At 43.0% G+C, this 25,522-nt stretch overlaps 1 protein-coding gene across 1 annotated transcript; it reads left to right on the plus strand.

Annotated features, from left to right (window-relative positions):
• Positions 1-19,528: 19,528 nt before the first annotated feature.
• On the plus strand, positions 19,529-25,094 carry LOC130835303 (myomegalin-like; the record flags this gene model as incomplete). The annotated part of the gene is made up of 6 exons (XM_057706816.1): positions 19,529-19,688; positions 21,041-21,157; positions 21,713-21,939; positions 23,071-23,214; positions 24,299-24,437; positions 25,015-25,094. Coding segments are annotated over 6 exons (867 nt in total), but the record flags the coding sequence as incomplete, so codon positions are not given.
• Between the last annotated feature and the right edge of the window lie 428 nt (positions 25,095-25,522).

Here is a 25,522-nt window from a genome sequence, read left to right on the forward strand (position 1 = left end):
CCACTGGGCCACCAGAGAAGCTCCCTAGTGCCTTTTAAAGACCAAAAGTTTTCAATGGTTATGAAGTCTTTTTTATCAACATATTGTTCTATTGATTATATCTTTGGTATTGAGCTAAGAAATCTCTGTCTAAGCTAAAGTCACAATTACTTTCCTCGATGGTTTCTTCTACAAATTTTACAGTTTTAAGGTTTATATTTAGATCTATGATCTATCTTGAGTTACTTATTGTACATGGTGTGAGATATGGATTCTGCTCATTTAGTTAACTACTTTTCATACGGATATAGATATCCACTAGCTGAAAAGGTTGAAAGAGATCATCACCGTTTCAAAGATTTCTTCACCATTTGTTGAAAAGAGTATCTTTTCTGGATTACCTTTTTTCATTGGTCAAAAAAGGTCAGGCTCTTTATAAATATGGGTTTATTTGGGGACTCTTTATTCTCTTCCATTAATCTGTTGACTGACCACTACAGAATACCATAGTGATTTGATTACTACAACTTGAAAATAGTTCTTGAAACCAGGTAGAGTTAGCCATCCAACTTTGTTCCTCATTTTATAGAAAGTGTTTTGACTCTGCTATGTCTTGTGCATTTACAAATTCATTTTAAAATCAGCTGATCAGTTACCATCAAAGGTACTCACTGTGTTTATTAGTTGGATTGCACTGAATCAAACTGGGGAAAATTGACACCTCAAAAATAGTGAGTCTTCTAACTCATGAACAAAGAATTTATTTCCATTCTTTTCACAGTCCAAACAGTTGTTTCTGAATGTTCTGCCTATTTGACTGGACCCAAAACTCAGTATAAACATAGATTTACTCTCAGTGGTTTATGATTAACCAATTTAAGAGTTATGTACATTACATACCACTGTATACAGTGAGCTGGCTGACCCCGTCCTTTTTACCTGTTTCCTGTGGGGGGTCTGACAGGTGGCATAATGTCACTCACTACTTCCATTGACATTCCAGGATGACATTGTGGCAATCTGTACAAACAATTGCTATACATTGTTGTTTATCAAAATCATCATAAGCTGTGTGTAAAGCTGCATATTAGTGAGCATGATTACCCGTTAATATTTTGGTAGTCAGCTCTTCAGTTAGGTCAAAGACTATAATTTGAAAATGAGAAATAACTTTATTATTTTTAGCTTGTGAAAAAAATATGCCATTTCCATTTCAGGTATGTGTGCTGATGTGCAGGTTCCTGAACTCCTCTCAAAGGTCCTTGGTGGTCCAAGACAATACAGATTAATTATGTACAGGATGATTGCAGATAATGGGCTAAACAGTTAGTGACCATGGGATACAAAATTTTGCTAAACATGTTTTTGTTACATGGAAGGTTCTTCTGAGCGAACTCATTTGCAGCTCCAAAAGCTCAAGACATTTTTCACCACCACCTGTGGCTATTGTCATAAAACCTGCTCTGCCTCTTCCTAGGTCACCGACCATGGGATCTGTTTCATTCCATGGCCCTAGAGGAAGAGTCATTTTCAAGCTTATCTAATTTAAGTGCATTAAGGGCCCCTTGTTTCCATAAGACCAGTGGAAGTGAAAGGCTCTCTTTGTCATTTGGTAGGAAGGGTTATCATTTGGGTTATTTGAGGAATGTGCTGCCTTCACAAGTCATTAGATGCCTCTAAAGGCAATAAATTTTCTCTCACTACATGACACTAAACCCCACCCATGCACTGCATTCCCTTAAACCTCACTTTCTGAGTGGGATCTTGATCTTTTAAAGATTCATTGCCCAAGCACACATTATTCATTCTTTTCAAGTCCAACCTTCTGCTTTTTCTCTTGAATTTGCTACCATCTAAACAGAATCTGGGAAAGGAAACACAGTGAGGGAGCCCATGCCAAGAATCTGTCACAGTCAAATATGACAGTTGGTACCCAGGACACTTTCTGGAGGAGACTCTCTAGGTGCTTTGTGACCTGACTCTTCAGGAGGTAGAAAGCCAGGTGCTCATTGCTCCTGTTCACATCTTCCCTTTGATCAGGATGAGGCTATTGCTGTCTGCTATTGATGTTCTCACCTACAGACACCCAGGCTGAGCTGGGCACCATCACCTTTCAACTTCTTTCAGTAAAGATTTATGTATCCTCCTTTTGTATCCTCCAGTGGAATGACCATAGTGATTTACTCACAAGGGCTCAGTAATGTCTTCATGGAGCTCAACTTACTGAGAATCCAAGTTATCGAGACGAGCAGAAATGTTATATTTCATAGAACTTGATAGGACAAAGAAGAGGAGGGAATTCGGGAGTGTTAGGTAATTCTGTTTTTAAGAAAACAAAAGTCATTGGGTTTATCAACCATCTGAATAGCAAAAGCCAGGATTTCAATCCCAGACCATCCTACATCTCACTGCAAACTTGGAGTTTGCTTTACTCCTTTTCACTTTAGTTATTTGATCTACAATTAGAGATAAAACACCAAATTCTACAAGTCTAGAAATATGGCTGATATTTAAATGATTTTTGATATGGAGAGAGAATCTTGAAGACTGGAGAGTATTTAACTTTGAGAGGAAACAGCTAATCACGCATCATGATGACAAGGATGAACCTATAAGACAAATCAAACTTGCCTCGTTGTCTCTCCAGCTGCCCAGGACATAGTCAGTAGCTACAGATATTAGCAGTTATCTCTGAAGACCATGACAGTGTTGAATGCCTTGAGCCAACATGGAGCCCAGGTGTGAGCTGTATCCTGAGAAGCTGAAATCTGGCTGAGAACCAGGGTTCTTGGGCCAGGAGAGACCATGTAGCTGTTGGAAAAAATAGAAGGGGGACCAGGACCACCCATGAGGTCATCCCTAAGCAGCGCTGATCATCTCTTCCAATGAGCCCACCACCACTACACCTCTCATGATTTTGTTGTTACTCGATGGAGAGCTCCATGAAGTTTGGGACAACATTTGATTCGTCTGTGTGCATGACTCCTGGCACCGAGTCAAGAACCGAGGAGGCTCTCGGCAATATTTGTTCACTGACTGAATAAACATGCTTGCAAGTCTCCACTCATCTTAACGACATCTCTGTCCAACTGTCCTGTCAGGGATGCTCTGCTTTCTCCCAGGATGTAGCATCCCTTTCCTTAATAGGAGCCTTCCCTACGCTATCCTCATCCTAGGACACCTGCCTGTGGTGACTCTGATGAAGACACAACTGTCCTCAGGGATTCCTCTCAATGGTTCACTCTGTCATTAGGAAGAGAAGTCCTTGGCCTCCCCTCCCATCCTCTGGGCTGCCACAAAATCCCAACTGAGGGCCACCACGTTTTGTTGAAACTATGCACTTGTATTCTTCCTCTCACTGCTTTAATCTCCTCATGGAAATATTACTCATATAGGAACTCCAAATTGTTAACACAACATAAGGCAAATTAAGCACTCAACATATAGTTCAGAGATGTTGTATGTAAAGCCTTTGAAACGGTAAATGCAGAAGAATATTATTACTATCTCTGCTTCAGAAACAAGGGACCCATTAGCCTGGTCCCTGGGAAGAATGAATATCTCGAATTCTTCTCCACACACTATTTATCCATCTTAGAGAACACATACTTGGGAGGGCATCCACCACTGGGAAGCTCCAAGTTTGAGTTTGGGGGGTCTAGGACAGAGCATCAAGGTCCCATCCTCTTCCCCCTGGAGTTGATGCTTCCCAGAAGTATAAGCCAACCCTGAACCATCCTGTGGATCTCCTCGGCAGGTGCGCAAGTTCACTGTGGAGTAACTTACTCTCCCAGTCCTCCCTGCTCAGCCGAGGTGCTCCTTGAGGACCTGGACGATGCTCTGTGCATGCCTCACTATCCCTTGATGTTTCTGGACTCAGCTTGTCCTTCGTCTCACCTCCCTTGGCAACCACCTCCCATACCATTACCTTGTTTTTCTCTGGATTTTTCTCATCCTTCAGACCAGTTGATTTTCTTTCTTCCATCTCCTCCCTCATTTCTGTGTTTTTGGTGTGTTAGCTCAGTTGAGGCTCCTGTAGGGGACACACAGAGAAGGGACCAAGGTCAGCTCTTGGCTGTGGGTCCCAGCGCACATTTAACATGCATCTCAGTCTCTCGTGCCCTCGGAAAAAAATTCAGCAAGAAGGGAGTTTGGAGAACCTGAATAACCTCATCTTCCTGACCAGGAAGCTGAGATCTGTATGGAGATGTTCCCTACATGCCCACACCACTTGGTGGCAGCAGAGTCACCACACAAACCTTGACCATAAGCCTTTCTGTCCAAAAGCACCAGGAACCCATGGTTGAATTTCAGGGGACATTAGATCAAACATACGTATTTCCATTAGTAAGACAAAAATATCTGAAGGGGGACTTCCCTGGTTACACAGTGGTTACGAATCCACCTGCCAATGCAGGAAACACGGGTTTGATCCCTGGGTGGGGAAGATACCACATGCTGCAGAGCAACTAAGCCGGTGTGTCACAACTCCTAAGGCTGTGCTCTAGAGCCCTCGAGCCACATCTACTGAAGCCCATACATCTAGAGCCTGTGCTCTGCGGCAAGAGAAGCCACCGCAATCGGAAGCCTGCACACTGCAATGAAGTAGCCCCGCTAGCCACAACTAGAAATAAAGCCCATAAGTAGCAACAAAGACCCAATGCAGCCAAAAAATGTTAAGTAATTAAAAAAAAAACTGAAGGATATTCTCCAAAAATAATTTTATGGCTGTTCAATAGTCTTCTGTTGATACTCAGTTATCAATCCTGGCTGACACAATGGGACCAAGGTACCCATGAGTATTAAATACATCATCGTCATTAATTTAAAAAATATATCAATATATATGTGATTCTCTACAAACATCTGGCTCCTGTGTTATGGGTCATCTTCCTGAGAGCAGGTGCTCTGGGTGCCTTGTTCCCCCTCCTCCCCAGTGCCTGCTCAAGAGCCTGCCACATAGAACATTCAGTAAATACTTGTCAAGCAGTATTTATGTACTGCTAGTTACCAGGAGTTACTAACTTTTACCAGTGTCATCTACTCTCTACCCTAATTCCGATCAGTTTCTACCCTAGGTCTGTGCAAAAGCAATGAAAGCACAGTCCTAGGAAAAGCAGTCCAAGATGCAAATACCAACTCCACCAGGCACCTAGCTTGCTTTACATGGTGATTTCATTACCCCCTTGGAACATATGGATCGCAAGTTTAATAGAGAACACTGTACAATGTAAAAGAGAGAAAATAGTATTAACCTTGGATGAGTAACTGTGATATCATGCAGCAGACAGGCTCCAATCCCTGGGCACTAGCTGCACCCTATAGAACACTACGTCACGGTCACTATGGGACTGTTAAAAACTTCTGGGGAGACGGCACAAGAAACTGCATTCCAGACAAAAATCTGAAGGAGATTCTCACGCGAGGAAAGGCCGAACCATTAAAGAAACAGCCTAGGACTCCCCAGTGGCAACAAGGATGACGCAGCTTAAGTACAGCACATCCCTTGGCAAGGTGGCCTCTCAAGGAGAAATGTCTCCTTTCCCAGGATGGGGGCCCAACCCCGCCCAGCCCCACTCTCCTCCAGGGGCAGCACAGCGCTGGGCAGCAGTGGCCATGGGACAGGATGTGGCCTCCGGCAGAGAGCATATGTGGGGACCTCTCCCCGGGCTCCTGCGGGTATCAGCCCAGATCCAAACCCACAGGTAAAGCACAAAGCCGAGCAGCTCAGCCTGTGAAGTGACATCTCGTTGAGGAGCCACCCCTTTCCTACCTGGGCGGCTCTTCCATTTCTCCTCTGGTGTCTGGCTCATGGCGTGGGGATAAAAGGAAAGGGCCCTTTCAGTGCTTAGTCCTTCCTGAGTGCATCCGTTATCCTCCCTGCCCAGGGCCTCGGTGCTGAGCAGGGGTAGGAGCAAGTCCGCGGCCACCTCTGTGCTCTCACATTCATGTCCTTCTCTGTCCCTGCAGCCTGGGCCCCTCGCAGCCCACTCTCAGACCCTTCCAGAATGCCAGGCACCAACAGTCACAGAACATTCTTCCATCAGTCAGGAGTTGTACAGAAAGGGAGGCGTTTCTACACAGATCCCCACCCCATAAACATGTCTTGTGGAGAAAACCCAATTCAAACTCTCCCTCTCACTCCTAGCTCCCCTGGTCAGGTCCAAGAGGCATCTCACCACCTGGACAGGTGTAGCTGTACGGGAGAACGCTGGGATGCAGCTCAGTGCCAACAGCAAGAGAACTGTGATCTTCAGAAAAAGGCTGTGTCTAAAGCAAAATGAGGCAGTTGATGTAGTCTGTCATTGGCACCCCTCCCACTGCTCTTTTCTGCATCCTTTTTCTTTACTTGGGGGTGTTTTTCCCAACTCTCTAATCAGCTTTGAGACCCCTGGATTGGTGCCCTACTGACAAGGAGCAGGCCCTACTGGAGATGTTATTAGGCAAACACAGATGCAGCCATTCGTGTGGTGGACAGTTGTGACCGAGACCTAACTGGCTTTTCTAAATCAGAGTTAGTTTCTGAGAGAAAAGCCATTTTAGTGCTGTTTGCTAGTAAAAAAGACATGGGCCAGGCCATGTCTCCCTTGGAGATGGCATATTCACTTGGGTTACCAGCTTGGAGGACTAAGAATGGCAAGTATTGAAAACTTCAGCCACCAAAGGCACTGGCCTTGACGAGGCAATGGAACAGTTCGTTGAAACACTAAGGGAAGGCAGTAGTACAATCACTCCAGTTCCTCTGCAGTGGACACCACCTGACATGTCCCTGTGGAAACAGTTAAGTGGGCTTTCTTCCTTTCACGTTAAAAGTAATTTGAGGGAAGCATTGAGTAGTAGTCATTAACCACATAGGATGAGCTGACGTGAGGACCTAACTTTTACCTTAGGCCTTCTCTCTAAGGGTGGAGGAAGGTCTTTGTCCCTTGCTAACAAATGTTCAGTCAAGGGTCAGTAAGAGGAAAGGTAATAGGGTAGAGGAGAGGCCTGCCTCATTACGTGCAAACTTAGTTCAGGAGGTGGCCAGACGTTTAGCAAGTGCTAGGTCGACTTCCACAGCCTTCAGTGATTTTTTAAAAATTTATTTATTAATGTATTTATTTATTGGCTGCATTGGGTCTTTGTTACTGCACGTGGGCTTCTCATTGTGGTGGCTTCTCATGTTGCAGAGCAGGGGCTCTAGGCGTATGGGCTTCAGTACTTGTGGCACATGGGCTCAGTAGTTGTGGTGCATGGGCTTAGTTGCATATGGGATCTTCTCAGACCAGGGATCGAACCCATGTCCCCGAACTGGCAGGGGGATTCTTAACCACTGCGCCACCAAGAGAGTCCCTTCAGTGATTTTTTTTTAAACCATGTGAAACCCCTGACACTTAGCACCTACCCTAGTAACTGTACATGTGCACTTACAACTCCCTTACACACACCCCTGTATGGAGGAGGCCCATAGGGCTTGGTTAGCATCAGCTGTCCTGTGTTTGAAGCCAACTGACTCTTTAAACAAGTCACCTGAGCTTCTAGATGCCCCTGTGAGAGGACAGTGATGTTTAGGGATCTTGCTGGCAGAGCCCCAGCCCCTAACGTGGGCTCCAAAGGCAGGGGGCCAGCTTCTCATCTCCAACCTCCTCCTGCCCTGCTGGGTGGCTGCAGGGACTGACCTGCTACATGAGCATCTTGGTGAAATCCAGAACCTGCGCCAGCGCCTGGAGGAGTCCATCTGCATTAACGACTGCCTGGGGGAGCGGCTGGAACACAGGCTCAGCTCCACTGCCCACGGAAGCGGTAGGAGAGGCCCTCGGCTTCCTATTTCTGGTCATAAATTAGGGAGAATATGAAAGTTGCCCTTGGGCAGAGCTTCAAAATTTTCAAAGCACCTTGGTCTGCTTCCCTCCACTTGCTCCTTACAGTCAACAAGGCAGGGGGGTAAGTACTATTCTCCTCCCTTTGCAGCTGCATCTGAGCTCAGAGAGTAGCTTTCCTCACTGCACATCTAACCAGCTATGGTCCCCAGAATCCTCTCTCTCATCCATCCTTAACCTGCTCACATGCTGCCTGCTGACTTCTGTGCCCTGGTCCTGTGATTGGCAAGTGGTAGAGCCAGGTCTGCAGGGCCTCCCCCAGCCACTTCCCGAGGTGGCCTTCCTCCTCGCACTCTCCCCCAGGCTGCTGACACTTGGAGGCCGTCCCTTCCACACGCCCTTGTCCTGCCCACACCGCAGCAGCCGCTATTTAGGGAGGAGAGCCTCCTGAACAGCTGCAGCCAGGGCATGCGAAATGCATGCAAAGAACCCACGCAGAGGAGCCCCTCAAAAGCCAGGCATTCGGCCCAACAGGCTTTAGGCCCAGGACTCAAGTCCTCAGGGTTTTCTGCTGGGTTGAGACAGTGTGTTTGGAGACACAGAGTGAGCAACACAGGGAGGCTCTGATACCCAACTGTGTGACTTGCCTGCTTGCACTTCCCGAGACAGGACCCACCTCTAACTTCTACAATCCAAGCCTGGAGTCCACGCCTCAGCTCTGCAGTGAGAACAGAGTCCTTAGGGAAGAAAACCGGAGCCTTCAGGCTCAGCTCAGTCATCTTTCCAGAGGTGAGTGGTCAAAAGCCACAAACTGTGGTCACTCTTGGGTCCCTTTTTTCCCTGGCCACACCAGTCAGCAACTGGAGAAGCAAAGAGACAAAAAAGAGAGAACTGAGCTACCCAGACCCATCAACCCCAACTCCCAGAGCTATTATCAGCCTAGAAAGGGCTGCTTCCTGACAATTCCCACCCATGGGTCCTTAGACTCCTAGGCTCCAAGGATGAGGAGCTCTAGTAAACCCACCACTTCTGTGCAACCCACATTCAGTCATTAGCTATCAAACTGGATACCAGTTAGTGCCTGTTCTACCTGCACACAACTCACAGCTAGTTTGGACCCAGGAAAGGAAGGAACGTGAAGCCTATGTGCTCTCTCAGGTTTCTCCAGACTTTGCTGCAGCTCTCTGTGTCCCTCCCAGTGCTGATCTGCTATCCCCACGTCTCCTCACCACCTCCCTACTCATATACCCAGGGCTCCTCTTTGGTCCCTAGTCCTCATGACTCTGTGTCTGGAGGTGCTACCAAAACGTCCTCCAGAGCGTTCCCAACACTATTCAGTGGGCATCCACGTGTGGGCATCATTTCCTGTGTGGCCTGGGGGACAGCTGACCTTAGTGTTAGTTGACTTAATGAAATCAATGTTTTCAATCACAAATTATTTTTATTTACAAATATTTATTGAATAGCCATAATAGACAAAGAATAGTGGCTAAGAGGATTAAGCCCAGAATGAAAGAATGCTTGTGGAAAGGAAAAAGACATCAAGAGATATTGCCAAGTTAGCCTCCTCAGAGCAAGAGATGTGAGAGGAAAGGTCACCATTTGGGAAGATAACACAAGCCATAGATAAGGGAGAAGGTAGAACTACTAAACTACCACTGTGTGCCTGGAAAGACCAGAACAGACCTCACAGGTGAGAAGACAGGAAGATTTAAATGAGCTCAGTCTGCCAGGCCCAGGTGATTCCACCCCAGACGACTGACAGCACCAGAGCCCTGTTCTCAGAGTCCCTGTCAATAGCCTTTGAGAAATCCTGAAGATCAGAGAGATGCTGCCAGACCAGGAAAGAACAGAGGGCTCTCTTTTCAATATGATGAAAATACTATATACTAAAAACTGTAGTCAAGAAATTTTTATGTTGATCCCTGGAAAAACTCAAGAATGGATTATTGCACAGTAGGTATGTGAGCGGTTAGAAAATAAAGAGCGTTAGGAAGCAGAGTGTTTTCTCTAAAAGCATGGTGGGCCGTATTAAATCAGGGGATCAAAGGGCATTGCAGAGAAAGAGGTTCCCATTCCCCTGAGTGTGTGGACAGTCAGACAGTCACTTTGCCTCCCCTGGCAGCATAAGCTGGCCTTCCTTTTGCCTTAGTTCTGATTGTCATGATGGATATGCTTGGGCTCATCTTCCTGTGACCTTTGGCCCTACAATATAAGTACTCCTGTGTTCTGCTCACCAGAGCACTCCCAGGAAACAGAAGGTCTGAGGGAGGCTCTGCTGACCTCTCAATCCCAACTTCAAGAGCTGGAAATGGAGCTAGAGCACCAAAAGGTGGAACGACAGCAGCTTTTGGAAGACTTGAAGGAGAAGCAACAGGAGATCTTGCATTTCCAGGAGGAACGGCTATCTCTCCAGGAGAAAGACTCCAGGTTAGAGGGAGCCCATTGATAAGGAAGGTGGCCCCATTTTCGGATTTAGAAAAAGGGATATTGGCAAGACAGTTAATGGTCCTTTTTGGAAACCTCAATATCCCCTCTGCTAATCTGGATTTATGGGTAATTTTGAACAGAAGGAAGGACTTCTCTGGGAATGCCTTTTTCACTCCAAAGTTGAGAGAGTAAAACCCTGTTATGGAAGCCTTCAGCATATCAGATTCTACAGAAAGTACATTCTTGTGCTTCCAGTTAGTTTTAGGGTGTTAGTCCCTCCATAACCTAGGAAGCTTCTACACCAGCCATAATGGTAGTCCCCAGCATAAACCCTGTAACTTCTTGACAACATGAAAAGAGCACTGTGGGGCAGTAAGAATACCAGGTAGTGTGTCCTAGGTATGGTAGCTAATGGCATGACTCCAAGCAAAGTTACTTTACCTTCCTGAGCCTCTGTTGCCACATCCATAAATTAAAAGCAATGGTTTTCATGACCCCTGAGTTGACATCTAGGGCTGAAATTCTATGATGCCAAAGTTGGCTCATAGCCTCTTGCCCTGGTGGGGCCCTACCAGCTCAGTGGTCCCTTGCTTCTCCCCTGACAGGCTGCAGCATAAGCTGGCCCTCTTGCAGCAACAGTGTGAAGAGAAACAGCAGCTCTTCCAGTCCCTCCAGTCAGAGCTGCAGATCTACGAGGCACTTAATGGCAATTCCAAGAAGGGGCTGAAAGGTATGTTTTCCCCTCTTCCCCACCCTATGAGCTTCCCTGCTCTCGCTAAGGATCCTGATGAATTCTTTACCTTGGGAGTTGTGGAGATCTTGGAAACCTACCTTGTTCTGTCTCAGAAAAAAACCTCAGTCATTGAGGGTCCCAATAAGAAGAGAGGGGCGCTCTCACACACAAAGCCCAGAGGTTGGTGACATGAGCAAGATACAGCCTAGACATCCTTAAAAATAGGCCACAAGAGTCAAACTTCACCCACCTGGATGGTCTGAGACAAGTTAATCAAAGTCCAGATTATAGAATGATTCAAAAAAAAAAAAATACAAAGAACTGTCCTGATGGTATCATCATTTGAAGACGTCTCAAATGTTGTGAATTCTGATCACCCATGCAGCCAATGTTGCAGGCAACCTGCTCCCACCCTGACCTTTCCCCAGTGAGAAAATTCAAAGATTTTTTAAAGAAATTTTTATTCTGGATATAATTAACCAGAAAAATAATTTGCAGATATTTTCTCCAAGTCTTTTTAGTGTCTTTGAAAGGCAAAACATTTAAATTTTGTTGAAGGTTAATTAATCAGTTTTTTTCTATCATTTATGCTTTTCTTCATGTTGTAGCTAAAAAATCTTTATCTCAAGATCATAAAGATTTCCTTGTATTTTTCTTCTTGCAGTTTTATAGCTTTTGCTCTTATGTTTAGGTGTACATTTCATTTTGAGTTAATTTTGGATATGATGTGAGAAAAAGGTTAAAGTTCTTTTTGTCCCATATTGCTATCCAGTTTTTCCAGCACCATTTGTTACAAAGACTACCCTTTTCCCATTGAATTACCTTGGCAGCTTTGTTGACAATCAGTTGACCATAACTGCTGTTAGTAGGATTTTGTAATTTTTGGTATACTCATCATTCTTATTTTAATTTATATATAAATATTTCTCATGTGTGGGATACATGTGTGTGGGATAACATTTTTATTTCAATTGCCAAATAAAATTTTTTGCTAAGATATAGAAACACAATTGATTTTTCATCACCATGACATTGATTGGCATCTCTATTGAAAAACAATTGCCAAGGCAAAAAAAAAAAATTACTAGCCAATATATGTGAGTCTACTTCTGAATTCTCCATTCTGTTCCGTTAATCAATATGCCTATTCTTACACCAGTACCAAACTGTCTTCATTGTTAGTTTTATAGTAAATTTTGAAATCAGGTTAAGTCTTCACACTTTTTTCTCTTTTTATTTTTTTTTCTCTTTTTAAAAATTTTTTAAAATTTATTTTTTATATTGGAGTATATTTGATTTACAATGTTGTGTTCATTTCAGATGTACAGAAAAGTGATTTAGTTATACATATACATATATCTATGTTTTTCCGAATCTTTTCCCATATAGGTTATTACAGAGTATTAAGTAGAGTTCCCTGTGCTATACAGTAGGACCTTGTCGATTATCTATTTTATATTAGAATGTATATATGTTAATCCCAGCCTCCTAATTTATCCCTCTCCCACCTCCTTTCCCCTTCAGTAACCATAAGTTTGTGTTTTCTAAGTTCATGAGTCAGTTTCTGTTTTGTAAATAAGTTGGTTTGTATCATTTTTTAAGATTCCACATATAAGTGATATCATGATATTTGTGTTTCTCTGACTTACTTCACTTAGTATGATAATCTGTAGGTCCATCCATGTTGCTGCAAATGGCATTATTTTGTTCTTATGGCTAAGTAATAGTCCATTGTATATATGTACCATATCTTCTTTATCCATTCATCTGTTGATGGACATTTAGGTTGCTTCCATGTCTTGGCTATTGTAAATAGTGCTGAGGTGAACATTGGGGTGCAAGTACCTTTTTGAAGTATGATTTTCTCCGGATATATGCTCAGGAGTGGGATTGCTGGATCATATGGTAGCTCTACTTTTAATTTTTTAAGGAACCTCCATACTGTTCTCCATAGTGGCTGTACCAATTTACATTCCCACCAACAGTATAGAAGGGTTCCCTTTTCTCTACATCATATCCAACATCTATTGTTTGTAAATTTTTAGATGATGGACATTCTGACCTCATTGTGGTTTTATTTGTATTTCTCTAATAACTAGCAATGTTGAGTATCTTTTCATGTGCTTTTTGGTCATCTGTATGTCTTCTTTGGAGAAATGTCTATTTAGATATTCTGCCCATTTTTTGATTGGGTGGTTTATTTTTTTCAATATTGAGCTGCATTTGCTGTTTGTGTATTTTGGAGATTAATCCCTTGTTGGTCACATTGATTGCAAATATTTTCTCCCAATCTGTGGGTTGTCTTTTGATTTTGTTGATGGTTTCTCTTGCTGTGCAAAAGCTTTTAAGTTTAATTAGGTCCCTTTTATTTATTTTGGTTTTTATTTCATTACTCTAGGAGATGGATCCAAAAAGATATTACTGCAGCCTATGACAAAGAGTGTTCTGCCTATGTTTTCCTTTAAGAGTTTCATAGTATCTGGTCTTACATTTAGATCTTTAATCCATTTTGAGTTTATTTTTTGTGTATGGTGTTAGAATGTTCTAATTTCATTCATTTACATGTAGCTGTCCAGTTTTCCCAGCACCACTAATGGAAGAGACTATCTTTTATCCATTGTATAATCTCGCCTCCTTTGCTGTTGATTAATTAACCATAGATGTATGGGTTTATTTGTGGGATTTCTATCCTGTTCCATTGATCTATAAGTCTGTCTTTGTGCCAATACCATACTGCTTTGATTACTGTAACTTTGTAGTATAGTCTGAAGTCAGGGAGCCCAATTCCTCCAGTTCCATTTTTCTCTCTCAAGATTGCTTTGGCTATTTGGGGTCTTTTGTATCTACATACGAATTTTAAGATTTTTTGCTCTAGATCTGCAAAAAATGCCATTGGTAATTGGATAGGGACTGCATCAAATCTGTAGATTGCCTTGGGTGGTATAGTCATTTTGACAATATTAATTCTTCCAATCCAAAAACATGGTATATCTTTTGATCTGTTTGTGTCATCTTCTATTTATCAGCATCTTATAGTTTTCAGAGTACAGGTCTTTTGCATCCTTAGGTAGGTTTATACCTAGGTAGTTTATTCTTTTTGATGTGATGATAAATGGGATTGTTTCTTGAATTTCTTTTTCTGATCTTTTGTCATTAGAGTATAGAAATGCAAGAGATTTCTGTGCATTAATTTTGTATCCTTCAACTTTACCAAATTCATTGATGAGCTCTCATAGTTTTCTGGTAGCATCTTTAGGATTTTCTGTGTATAGTATCATGTCATCTGCAAACAGTGACAGTTTTACATCTTCTTTTTCAATTTGGTTTCCTTTTATTTCTTTATCTTCTCTGATTGCCATGCCTAGGACTTCCAAAACTATGTTGAATAAAAGCAGTGAGAGTGGACATCCTTGTGTTGTTCCTGATCTTAGAGGAAATGCTTTCAGCTTTTCACCATTGAGTATGATGTTAGCTGTGGGTTTGTCATATATGGCCTTTATTATGTTGAGGTAGGTTCCCTCTATGCCCACTTTCTGGAGAGTTTTTATCATAAATGGCATTGGATTTTGTCAAAAGCTTTCTCTGCATCTATTGAGATGATCATATCATTTTCATCCTTCAATTTGTTAATGTGGTTTATCACACTGATTGATTTATGGATATTGAAAAATCCTTGCATCCCTAGGATAAATCCCACTCGATCCTGGTGTGTGACCTTTTTAATGTATTGTTGGATTTGGTTTGCTAGTATTTCCTTGAGTATTTTTGTATCTATATTCATCAGTGATAGTGGCTTGTAATTTTCTTTTTTGTGGTATCTTTGTCTGGTTTTGGTATCACAGTAATGGTGGCCTCATAGAACAAGTTTGGGAGTGTCCCTTCCTCTGCAATATTTTGCAATATTTTCAGAAGGATAGGTGTTAACTCTTCTCTGAATGTTTGATAGAATTTGCCTGTGACACCATCTGGTCCTGGGCTTTTGTTTGCTGGAATTGTTTTAATCATAGTTTCAATTTTAGTAATTGTGATTGGTCTATTCATATTTTCTATTTCTTCCAGGTTCAGTTTTGGGAGATTGTACCTTTTCTAAGAATTTGCCCATTTCTTCTAGGTTGTCCATTTTATTGGCATATAGTTTCTTGCAGTAGTCTCTTATGTATCTTTATATTTCTGTGGTTTCCATTGTAACTTCTTTCTCATTTCTAATTTTATTGATTTGAGCCTTTTCCCTTTTCTTCTTGGTGAGTCTGGCTAAAGTTTATTAATTTTGTTTATCTGTTCAAAGAACCAGCTTTTAGTTTAATTGACCTTTTCTACTGTTTTCTTTATCTCTATTTTATTTATTTTTCAGAGGAGAAATAAATAAATTTATGTGTAAGGTTAGGTTGTTTATTTGAGCTTTTTCTTCTTTGCTGAGGTAAGACTGTATTGCTATAAACTTCCCTCTTAAAACTGCTTTTGCTGTGTCCCATAGGTTTCGGATCATTGTATTTTTGTTTTCATTTGTTTCTTGGTTTCTTTTTTTTTACTTCCTCTTTGATTTCTTCAGTGATCCATTGGTTGGTTAGAAGCATATTGTTTTGCCTCCACGTGTTTGTGTTTTTTACAGTTTTTTTTTTTTTCTGTATAGCTGATTTCTACTCTCATAGTGTTGTGATCAGAAAAGATGCCTGATATGATTTCAATTTTCTTAAATATTTCAAGGCTTACTTTCTGGCCTAGCCTGTGGTCAATCCTGGACAATGTTCTGTATGCAATTGAGAAGAATGTATATTCTGCTACTTTTGGATGGAATTGCTCTATAAATATCAATTAATTCCATCTGGTCTAATGTGTCATTGAAGGCCTCTGTTTACTTATTGATTTTCTGTCTGGATGACCTGTCCATTGATGTAAGTGGAGTGTCCCCCACTGTTATTGTGTTACTGTTGATTTCTCCTTTTATATCTGTTAACATCTGCCTTATATATTGAGGTGCTTCTATTTTGGGTGCATATATATTTACAATTGTTATATATTCCTCTTGGATTGATCCCTTGACCGTTATGTAGTATTTTTCTTTGTTTCCTATGATAATTTTCATTGTAATGTCTATTTTGTCTGATATGAGTATTACTATTGCAGCTTTCTTTTGATTTCCATTTGCATGGAGTATCTTTTTCCATCCCCTCACTTTCAGTAAGAATGTGTCCCTAGATCTGAAGTGAGTCCCTTGTAGACAGCATATATATGGGTCTTGTTTTTGTATCCATTCTGCCAGTCTGTGTCTTTTGGTTGGAACATTTAATCCATTTACATTTAAGGTACTTATTGATATGTATATTCTCCTTGCTGTTTTGGTAATTGTTTTGGATTTGTTTTTGTAGGTCTTTTTTCTTCCCTTCCTCTTTTGTTCTCTTCTCTTGTGACTTGATGATTATTTTTAGTGTTGTGTTTGGGTTGATTTTTCCTTTTGTGTGTTTGTATATTAATTGTAGATTTTTGATTTGCAGTTACCATGAGGTTTTGAGATAGCAGTCTATATATATATATATATATATATATATATATATATATATATATATATAAAGATTGTAATCAAATTGACAAAAATTAAATTTATCTATCTATATATATATATATATATATATATATATAAATCTTTATATATATAAAGATTGTTTTAAGTTGCTGGTCTCTTACTTTCAAATGCATTTCCAATATCCTGCATTTGTACTCTCCTCACAATTGCTGGTTTTGATATCATATTTGTGTGCAGATGATTTCCTACCTTTACAGTATGCTTGCCTTACCAGTGAGCTTTCCCATTCATAATTTTCTTGTTTCTAGTTGTGGCCTTTTCTTTTCTGACTAGAGAAATTCCTTTAGCATTTGTTGTAAAGCTGGTCTGTGGTGCTGAATTCTCTTAGCTTTTACTTCTCTGTAAAGCTTTTGATTTCTTTGTCAAATCTGAATGAGAGCCTTGCTGGGTAGAGTATTCTTGGTTGTAGTTTCTTCCCTTTCATCACTTTATATATATTGTGCCACTCCCTTCTGGCCTGCAGAGTTTCTGCTCAAAAATCAGCTGATAACCTTATGGTGATTTCCTTATATGTTATTTGTTGCTTTTCCCTTGTTTCTTTTGATATTTTCTCTGTCTTTAATTTTTGTCAGTTTGATTACTATGTGTCTTAGTATGTTCCTCCTTGAGTTTATCCTATATGGGACTGTCTGTGCTTTCTGGACTTGGGTGATAATTTTCTTTCTCATGTTAGGGAAGTTTTCAGCTGTTATCTCTTCAAATATTTTCTCAGGCCCTTTCTCTCTCTCTCTCTCTCTCCTCCTTCTGGGACCCCTATCATGCGAATGTTGGTGCATTTAATGTTGTCCCAGAGATCTCTTAAACTGTCCTCATTTATTGTCATTCTTTTTTCTTTATCCTGTTCCATGGCAGTGATTTCCACCATTCTGTCTTCCAGCTCACTTATCCATTCTTCTGCCTCATTTATTCTGGTACTGATTCCTTCTAGTGTATTTTTCATTTCAGTTCTTGTATTATTCAACTCTGTTCTTTGTATCTTCTAGCTCTTTGTTAAACATTTCTTGTATCTTCCCAATCTGTGTCGCCATTCTTTTTTCCAAGATTTCAAGTCATCTTTACTGTCATTACTCTGAATTCATTTTCAGGTAGATTGCCTATTTCCACTTCATTTAGTTGTTCTTCTGGGGTTTTATCTTGTTCCTTCATCTGGAACATATTTCTCTGCTGTCTCATTTTTTCTAACTTTCTGTGTTTGTGGTCTTCTTTCTGCAGGCTGCAGGATTTTATTTCTTCTTGCTTCTGATGTCTGACTCCTGGTGGGTGAGGTTGGTCTCTGGGCTTGTGCAGGCTTCCTCGTGGGAGTGACTGGTGCCTGCTGACTAGTCAGTGCAGTTGGGTCTTGTCCCTTTGGTGGAAAGGGCCAGGTAAAGGGGTATGTTTAGAGGCAGCATTGGACTCCGGACAACTTTATGGAGCCTGTCTGCTGATGGGTGGTCCTTTGTTCCCATCCCCTTGGTTGTTTAACCTGAGGCAACCCAGCATTGGGGCCTGTAGGCTGTTGGGTGGGACCAGGTCTCAGTGCCAAAATGGCAATCTCCAGGAGAGCTCACGCTGTTGACTATTGCCTGGGGCTTCTGCCACCTGTGTCTATGTCCTCACAGTGAGCCACAGCCAACCCTGCCTCCCCTGGAGACCCTCCAAGACCTGGAGGTAGGTCTGGCCCAGGTTCCTATAAAGTCACTGCTTTGCCCTGGGTCACAGTGCTCATGAAACCTTGTGTGCCCTCTCTAAGACTGGAGTCTCTGTTTCCCTCAGTCCTGTGGTGATCCTACACTGAAGCCCCACTTGCCAAATGCTCTGATATCTCCTCATTCCTATTACAGACCCTCAGGCTGGGGAGCCTGACATGGGGCTCAGAACTCTCACTCCTATAATTATTTTAATTATATTATAATATATAAAATAATTATATATTATAATATATAAAATAATATAATTATTTTCCAGTTTGCAGGTCTCCCACCCACCTGATATGGGGTTTGATTATATCATGAAAGCACCCCTCCTACCATCTCATTGTGGCTTTGTCTTTGATGCAGAATATCTTTTTTGGTAGGTTCCAGATTTTTTTGTTGATGGTCATTCAGCAGTTAGTTGTGATTTTGGTGTTTTCATGAGAAGAGGTGAGCTCAGGTCCTTCTACTCTGCCATCTTGTCCTGCACTCCTCTTCATTTATCCCTTTTAGTGGGAATATTCACAAAGCTCATTGCAGAAATATTGATGTGTTTGGTTAAGGCCTGTGGCCCTGATGCAACTGGGTACATGTATTATGTGGTATATGCATCCTACTGCCTTGCTAAAAACCAAAACAAATTTTACCTTTTTAAATACATTTGACTTCAACATTTTTAGATGAGCACTTATGGTCTTGTAAAATATTTCTTAGATCTCTTCTTCCCCCAGTACATAGAAACAGGCTATGAGTGGTGAGTGAAGGTAAAAAGAACTTGAGAAGTCCAATTAGTTATGATCCCTGCTCTGTGGTACCCCACCCCCATTATTATTTGCTGCCCAAAGGCCTGATGTCTTCCTCCTGTCCTTTTGATTCCTAAATGTGGAGGTCATCCATCTCCTTCTCCTTCAGCCTGTTCCCTTCTCTAGTTCGGTATTGATCTCCTGCCCTAGAAGACCCTGCTCTCTAGCCTGCAAGACTAAGGTTAATAAGGAGATGAAATAATAGGCTTGACTTCATCTGCCAATCAAATGCTCTCTAGATGCACAAGGGTCATTTGAGCCTCAAGGAAACTCCATGCTGGAGTGTAGGCCATTTCAGTGTGTGCCAGACCCCACACAGGAAAAGTGACATCTGTCATAGGTGTGTTCCTGGGACCTTGGTAGAAAGGAATATCAGGGAGGAGTGTTCTGACAAATGCTTGGAAATATTTGGTTCAGTGCCACCAGACTCCCTCCTCTCTCTACTTTCAGCTTACACCTGGGATGCCTGTCACCAAGTCCCTTTGGGCAGTGACTTGAGCTGCCTGGTGGCAGAGATCTGAGCTGTGAGAGGGCAGCTGGAGCAGAGCATTCAGGTGAACAACTGTCTGCGACTGCAGCTTGAACAGCAGTTGGATGGTGGTGCCAGCAAAGCCAGCCTCAGCCCCTCCTCTGTTAACCAGAAATTCCCCAACAACACTGACCCTGGAAACAAGCAGCTGCTCTTCCAAGGTAGGAAGGAAAAGGAAATCAGCAAGCCCTCAGCCAATGAGGAGGTCCCCAGGATGTCTGTGGTGGAAGGGACAATCTTACTTCTTCCACACTCCTTAAGATCATGGTGAAATCGAAGATGCTTTGATACAGTGCCTGAGATGATGGGATTTAGGGTCAGATCTGGCTCCAGATTCTGAGTTTGCCACTTACATGCTGTTTGCCTTGGGAAAAGTGTTTAAACTCCTCAGGCATTTAAGCCTTAGTTTCCTCATCTTTAACATGAAGATATGTATAATATATACTGTGCATAGTTATATGGAGCATTAAGTGAAATAATTTACAACTGCCTGTCACAATAAGTACTCAACAATTAACAGCTATATATGTTAATGCTTATTCCTTATATTTGCAGAGTGCTTTAAAATTTACCATGTTTTCAGATAATTTTTCAAATAATTTCATCAGAGCTAGGGGAGGATTTACTATCTCTGTATTTCACATGAGAAAACTTAGGCATTGAGACAATTAACTGACGTGCTAAGGAGTTAAGAGGCCAACCCAGGATTCGAAGCAGAGGTTTTGATTTCCTGTCTGTTCCTTCTGCCTCCCTATGCTCTGTCTTGGTATTGCTTCTGCTCCCTCTCAGGCTTTCCCTTCTCAGTGCCTCTGTGCAACACCAGCCAGGACTCATCCCCACTGGCTCAGTCACTCCTCCTCCCCATCCTACAGCACAGAGGCCTGAGCTGGAAAGCAGGGTCTAAGTCACAGTTGCCTGAGCAGGATTATTTCTGTCTCTTCAGATATTTTCCAATTACTCCCCTGGAGGATTGCTGTCTGGTCTCCAATAGGGCACCTCAAATTCACCAAGGCTTATGTCTCCTATTCTTCTTATACTACTACATGCCTTCTAGTATGTCTCCCTTCTTATACTACTACATATTTTCTAGTACTGACTCACCAGAATGGTGATTAGAGTGCTGAGTTTAATCTGCCCATAAATCCATTCATTCTTTGATCAAATATTTTTAACATGTATACTGCATATATTTATGCATATTTATATTTAATTACAAAGCATTGTATTAGACATACTACATACAATATTATATTCAAATCTGGGGTTAGAAAAATATACCTAATAATGTTTCAAACTAGAAGTTGCTTTCTCATGGAACAGCCCTCAATTATAGGAACTTGATCCAAACTAAGTGATTTGTTTGCTATTGGTTTTGATTGTGGTACATGGGTGATGATTTTGTAAGAGGAGAGTCATGTTGCCGTAGACCCCAGTGGTGAAAACAGGCTGTGCATGTGTTTGGGGAGCAGTGTGTTCCAGGGTTTCTAAAGTTGTGGTTATTTGTACTCCCTAGATTCAGTTGCCTCCCCTCCAGTTCGGGATGTGGGCATGAATTCTCCAGTTCTGGTCCTCCCCAGCTCCTCTTCTGCTGCTTCTGGCTCAGAGACCACAACCTTCAACAGGAAAAATGGTAAATAGGGCAACTATGGGATTCAGGGTCTAATGATGGAAAATGACACTGCAAGTAACTTTTGGTTCTCTATAGGCACATTATCTGAATTTAGAGATTTTTCTCCACATGTCCCAAGGCCTTTAGCCCTACTCATTCCACCTTCTGTGGCTGCCTTTTTGGTCATTTTTCTTCTTCCTGTGGTTTTCCTATTGCTCTGGTATTGTTTCATTGCACTATAATCTCTTCCTTCTTGAAAGTGCTCTCTGTATCCAGCTTAATTTCCTTGTCTGTGTCTTCTCAACCCCCAAATTTAAAATTTTTAAGTATCTGTCCTGAATATTTCATTTGTCAATAAGGATAAAATTTGCCTCCTGGCAATTTTATCATTATGAGATGATGTAAGAAAGATTATAAAAATCTAGAACCCAGAATATCTATGGACTTCACCCTTGTACTTTCCAAGACTGTCATTCTTGTCTGTGGCCTCTTTCACTATCTGATGTCCCTTTTGGATTGAACTAAAGATGACTATAAATAACAGTGTATTCTGTGTTATTGTGGTTTTATCTTCAGAGCTGGGTTTGGATGCTTCTCCAGTAATGAAGAACCCTCCCAAGCTGGAGGGTGATGCTACTGATGGCTCCTTTGCCAATAAGCATGGCCGCCATGTCATTGGCCACGTTGATGACTATAGTGCCCTAAGACAGCAGATTGAAGAGGGCAGACTGCTGGTCAAGAAGGTAGCATCCCTCGTGAGATCAACCTGCAACTTCCTTGGCCTTGAAGCTCTAGGCACAGAGGTAATCACGTTTGAGCTCTTAGGTGCACCTTTTCCTTAGGCCGTTTCTTCTTCTGATTTTAGCTCCTTCTCCCACTATTTTTTTGCCTGCTCCACATCTCCTACCAATTGAGGATACATTTTCCATTTAATCTAGCTAGGCCTTTCATCTTCATCTGCTAATTTCACTACAAGCTCTGTTCTGGTTCCAGATGCAGCTGACTTGATATTTCCCCTCAGAACCACAGAATAGCAGGTGCAGCATTGCCATCCTCATCAGTAGAGCACATTAAGCATCAACATACATGCAATGCTGCACCCAGTACCCTTTGGTAGCTTATTATCTGCTAAAGTCACGCTGGCATATGACCATCTGTGGGCAGCATAAAATCACTTAATCAGTTGGCTGGAGATGGAGAATCTGCATCCATATGGGCAGATGTGTAGAAGGGGTGAGGAGCGTGGCAGACTGAGGAGGGGAGGAGAGCAGGCAGCAAGGTTCCTCAGAGCCCTTTCCCAGGGAGAGATCCAGGTACCATCTGCTTTGCTATCTGAGCTACTGGAGATGCACAGGCATGCAGGGACAGCCCTGCCCCCTGGAGCCCCCACACTAGAGAGGGAGCCCCACACCATACAACAAGGAGCTCCAGGCAGTGTTAGAAGTGCTCTGGGTATGAGGGCATGAACCCAGAATCAGCTATTATCCCAGGCAAGGAAAGTAACAGGTTCATGGGGTAGGGGGTGCCACTAGGGAATGTTCAGGTTCTCTGGGAAGGAGAACATGCCAGGTAAAGCAAGCGGTATCTCAGTCCTTTGAACTACAAATGGTGCAGCCCATTTGAAGCATAAGGTGTGATTCAGGGAAGGGCAAGGGGGACCAGTGCAAAAATAGGGACCGTAGACTCTTGCGCACGAAGCAGGACTAGAAGCTAAAGAGTGTGCGGGAAGCTGGAATCAAATGAATTCTTGCAAGTTGGGTGGTCCCTCCTGAGGTCAAAGAACCTTGGCTTCCAGGTTAGAAAAGGATTTCACAGGTTCAAGCAGGCCCATGTCCATACCTCACTCACAAAGGAAGCTGAGGCCTGGGCTCAGCAAAAAAAAAAGTGATCTCTCAGCTGCAGGGATGCCCATGGCTACCACCCTCTTTTCCCAGGTGATGGGCAGTGAAGCCATCCATGAGCTCAGGAGCAGCGCCAACGCCCTGCACCACCGGCTGGAGGAGTCCGCCTCCCTCCTCACCATGTTCTGGCGAGCAGCCTTGCCAAGCTCCCATGGCCCTGCGCTGGGTGGCAAAGTGGTAAGAAGCCAGCATTCTCTACTGGATCTGCCCCCAAATATCCCCTGCCTCCTTGGTCGGCAGATCTTGAAGATAAGGAGCCAAATGGTCAGTTGGAACAAAGGGCACTTGAAGAGAGTGTCCCTGGAGGGAGGGAGACCTCTCCTCTGTGGTGGCTGCTTTCAGTGCAGCTCTGACTACATCCCCTCTCCCCCACCTCTGACCCCCAGGAGAAGTAATCAAAGAGGAAAAGGAAAGGACATGGAGGAGGCAAAGACATGAGAGCCCTGGTAACCCATAAATGTTCCATCTCTTTAACTTTCTGAAGTCTCGCTGAGCTGAACTTCAGGGCCGTGTTAAAACATCAACATTCCCTTTCCCAACCTAACCCCACCCCCACCCCCAGGTCCACATCGTCAGGCAGGATCACAAAATGTCACCAGCAGTCGCCCAGCCTCTTTCAGCCCCCCACTGGAATCCCAGAAAATCACTTAAATCTGCATCTCTGGGTCAGGCCTGGGGAGAGCCAGCCTCCCCAAGGTGCTCTCAGATCTCAGGCAGCTCTCTGGTTGGTGAACTTAGATAGGCAGGTTTGAGAATCCCTCCCAGGGGTTCTAACTCCAGACTAAAATCACTGACACTTTAGGGGACTCATTTATGCTAAGTCCAAGGACGGAGTGTTTTCCCATCTTGAGGTTCCCAGATACATTTACAAACTTGCTGACTCTCTCAGGTCAGACCTGTCTCTCAGGCATAATATTCCTAATGATCAAGTCTTACTTGTAATGCCCAAGTGATATAACCATGTCAGCACTAAATCGGAGCTCTTGTTCACAGCTGGGTTTCAGTGTGGCCTGGAGTCAGGTTCTCTGCAGCAACAGGCGTGTAGCCTGTGCTAATCTGCACGGGGGCTTCCAGGTCCTCAGTGTTCCCACCTCATGGCCCATCCTGAGCCATCACCAGCTGGAGGGTTTGAGAGGCTTTAACGAGGGGAATCTGATCCAGAAATAGTTAAGAAGATTGTAGAACCCTATTTAGAGTTGTAAAGAGCCACGAAACACAGGGTGCTTATGCCTTCTGACAGAGAGCCTGTTTTTCTTCCCAGGGAGAGTCCATGAAAAGGGAGCTTCTGGAACTGAGAACCAAACTATCCAGACAGGAGAGTCTCCTTCAGAGCACAGCTGAGCATCTGAAGACCGCCAACCAGCAGAAGGAGAGCTTGGAGCAGTTCATCTTCAGCCAGTGTGGGTGCTCCCAGCCAGGGAATGGGGCAGGGAATGAGGGGATCCTTCCAGGCTCCCCACTTGTGCTGTGAATGGACAGTGACCAGAGAGCCTAGGGGATGGGGGAGACTGATATGTCCCTGAACCTCCTGTGCCATCAGTAATCATGGAGGCAGAGGAGGGGATGTGGGCAGTTGAAAGGGGGCAGGCGGCAGGAGACCCCGAGCTGAGTGGCCAGTAAGACAGGCTTTACGAGAGAGTAGCACCGACATATATATACTACCAACTGTAAAATAGATAGCCAGTTGGAAGTTGTTGTATAACAAAGGGAGTTCAACTCAAGGATGGAAGATGCCTTAGAGGACTGGGACGGGGAGGGTGGGGAGAGACTCGAGGGAGGGTGGGGGGGGAGTCAAGGGAGGGAGGGAATACGGGGATATGTATATTAATACAGATGATTGAACTTGGTGTACCCCCCAAAAAATAATAAATAAATAAAAAAAATTAAAAAAAAAAAAAAAGACAGGCTTTAGAACACATAAGGCAAGTATAGGCCATGCTGGTAATTTTGCCTTTGGGGGCTGTTTTGTTGTTTCAGTGACCAGGACACATGATGTTTTAAAGAAGGCAAGGACTAATCTGGAGGTAAGGAAACCATTGCAACAGTCAGAGCCATAGAGCCCACCCCAAACTTATTACCATGTGTCATCAGAGCATGCAGGTGATCCTTGACCTGCTCTGACCTTCCAGGAGGAGATTGCTGGTCCATCTGTAGGAGCACAGGTCCTCAGTGAGCATCCCTCTAGATTCCATCCCCATCAGCCCTCCCACTCCAATCGGCAATCTCCCTTGACCTCTCAGTTGACTCTCACTTTGCCATAATCTTCTCTCTTTATCCCAATTCTCTTTCTTTTATGCCAGGTCAGGAGTGGGGAGAAATGCAGTTCAGTTGATTATCGAGGTCAGAGGACATATGGAGTCTGCTCTGTGAGCTTTCAGTAAAGGGATCCTGAGGGCACTCATGTGTTCTGGGGTTTCCTAAACCACTATGTGAAAAAATCATGGAAAGATGCAACCTAATAAGTTGATTTCACTGCACACTATTG

This window comes from Hippopotamus amphibius, chromosome 1 (genome assembly GCF_030028045.1).
Source record: "Hippopotamus amphibius kiboko isolate mHipAmp2 chromosome 1, mHipAmp2.hap2, whole genome shotgun sequence".
Classification (NCBI taxonomy): Eukaryota; Metazoa; Chordata; class Mammalia; order Artiodactyla; family Hippopotamidae; genus Hippopotamus; species Hippopotamus amphibius.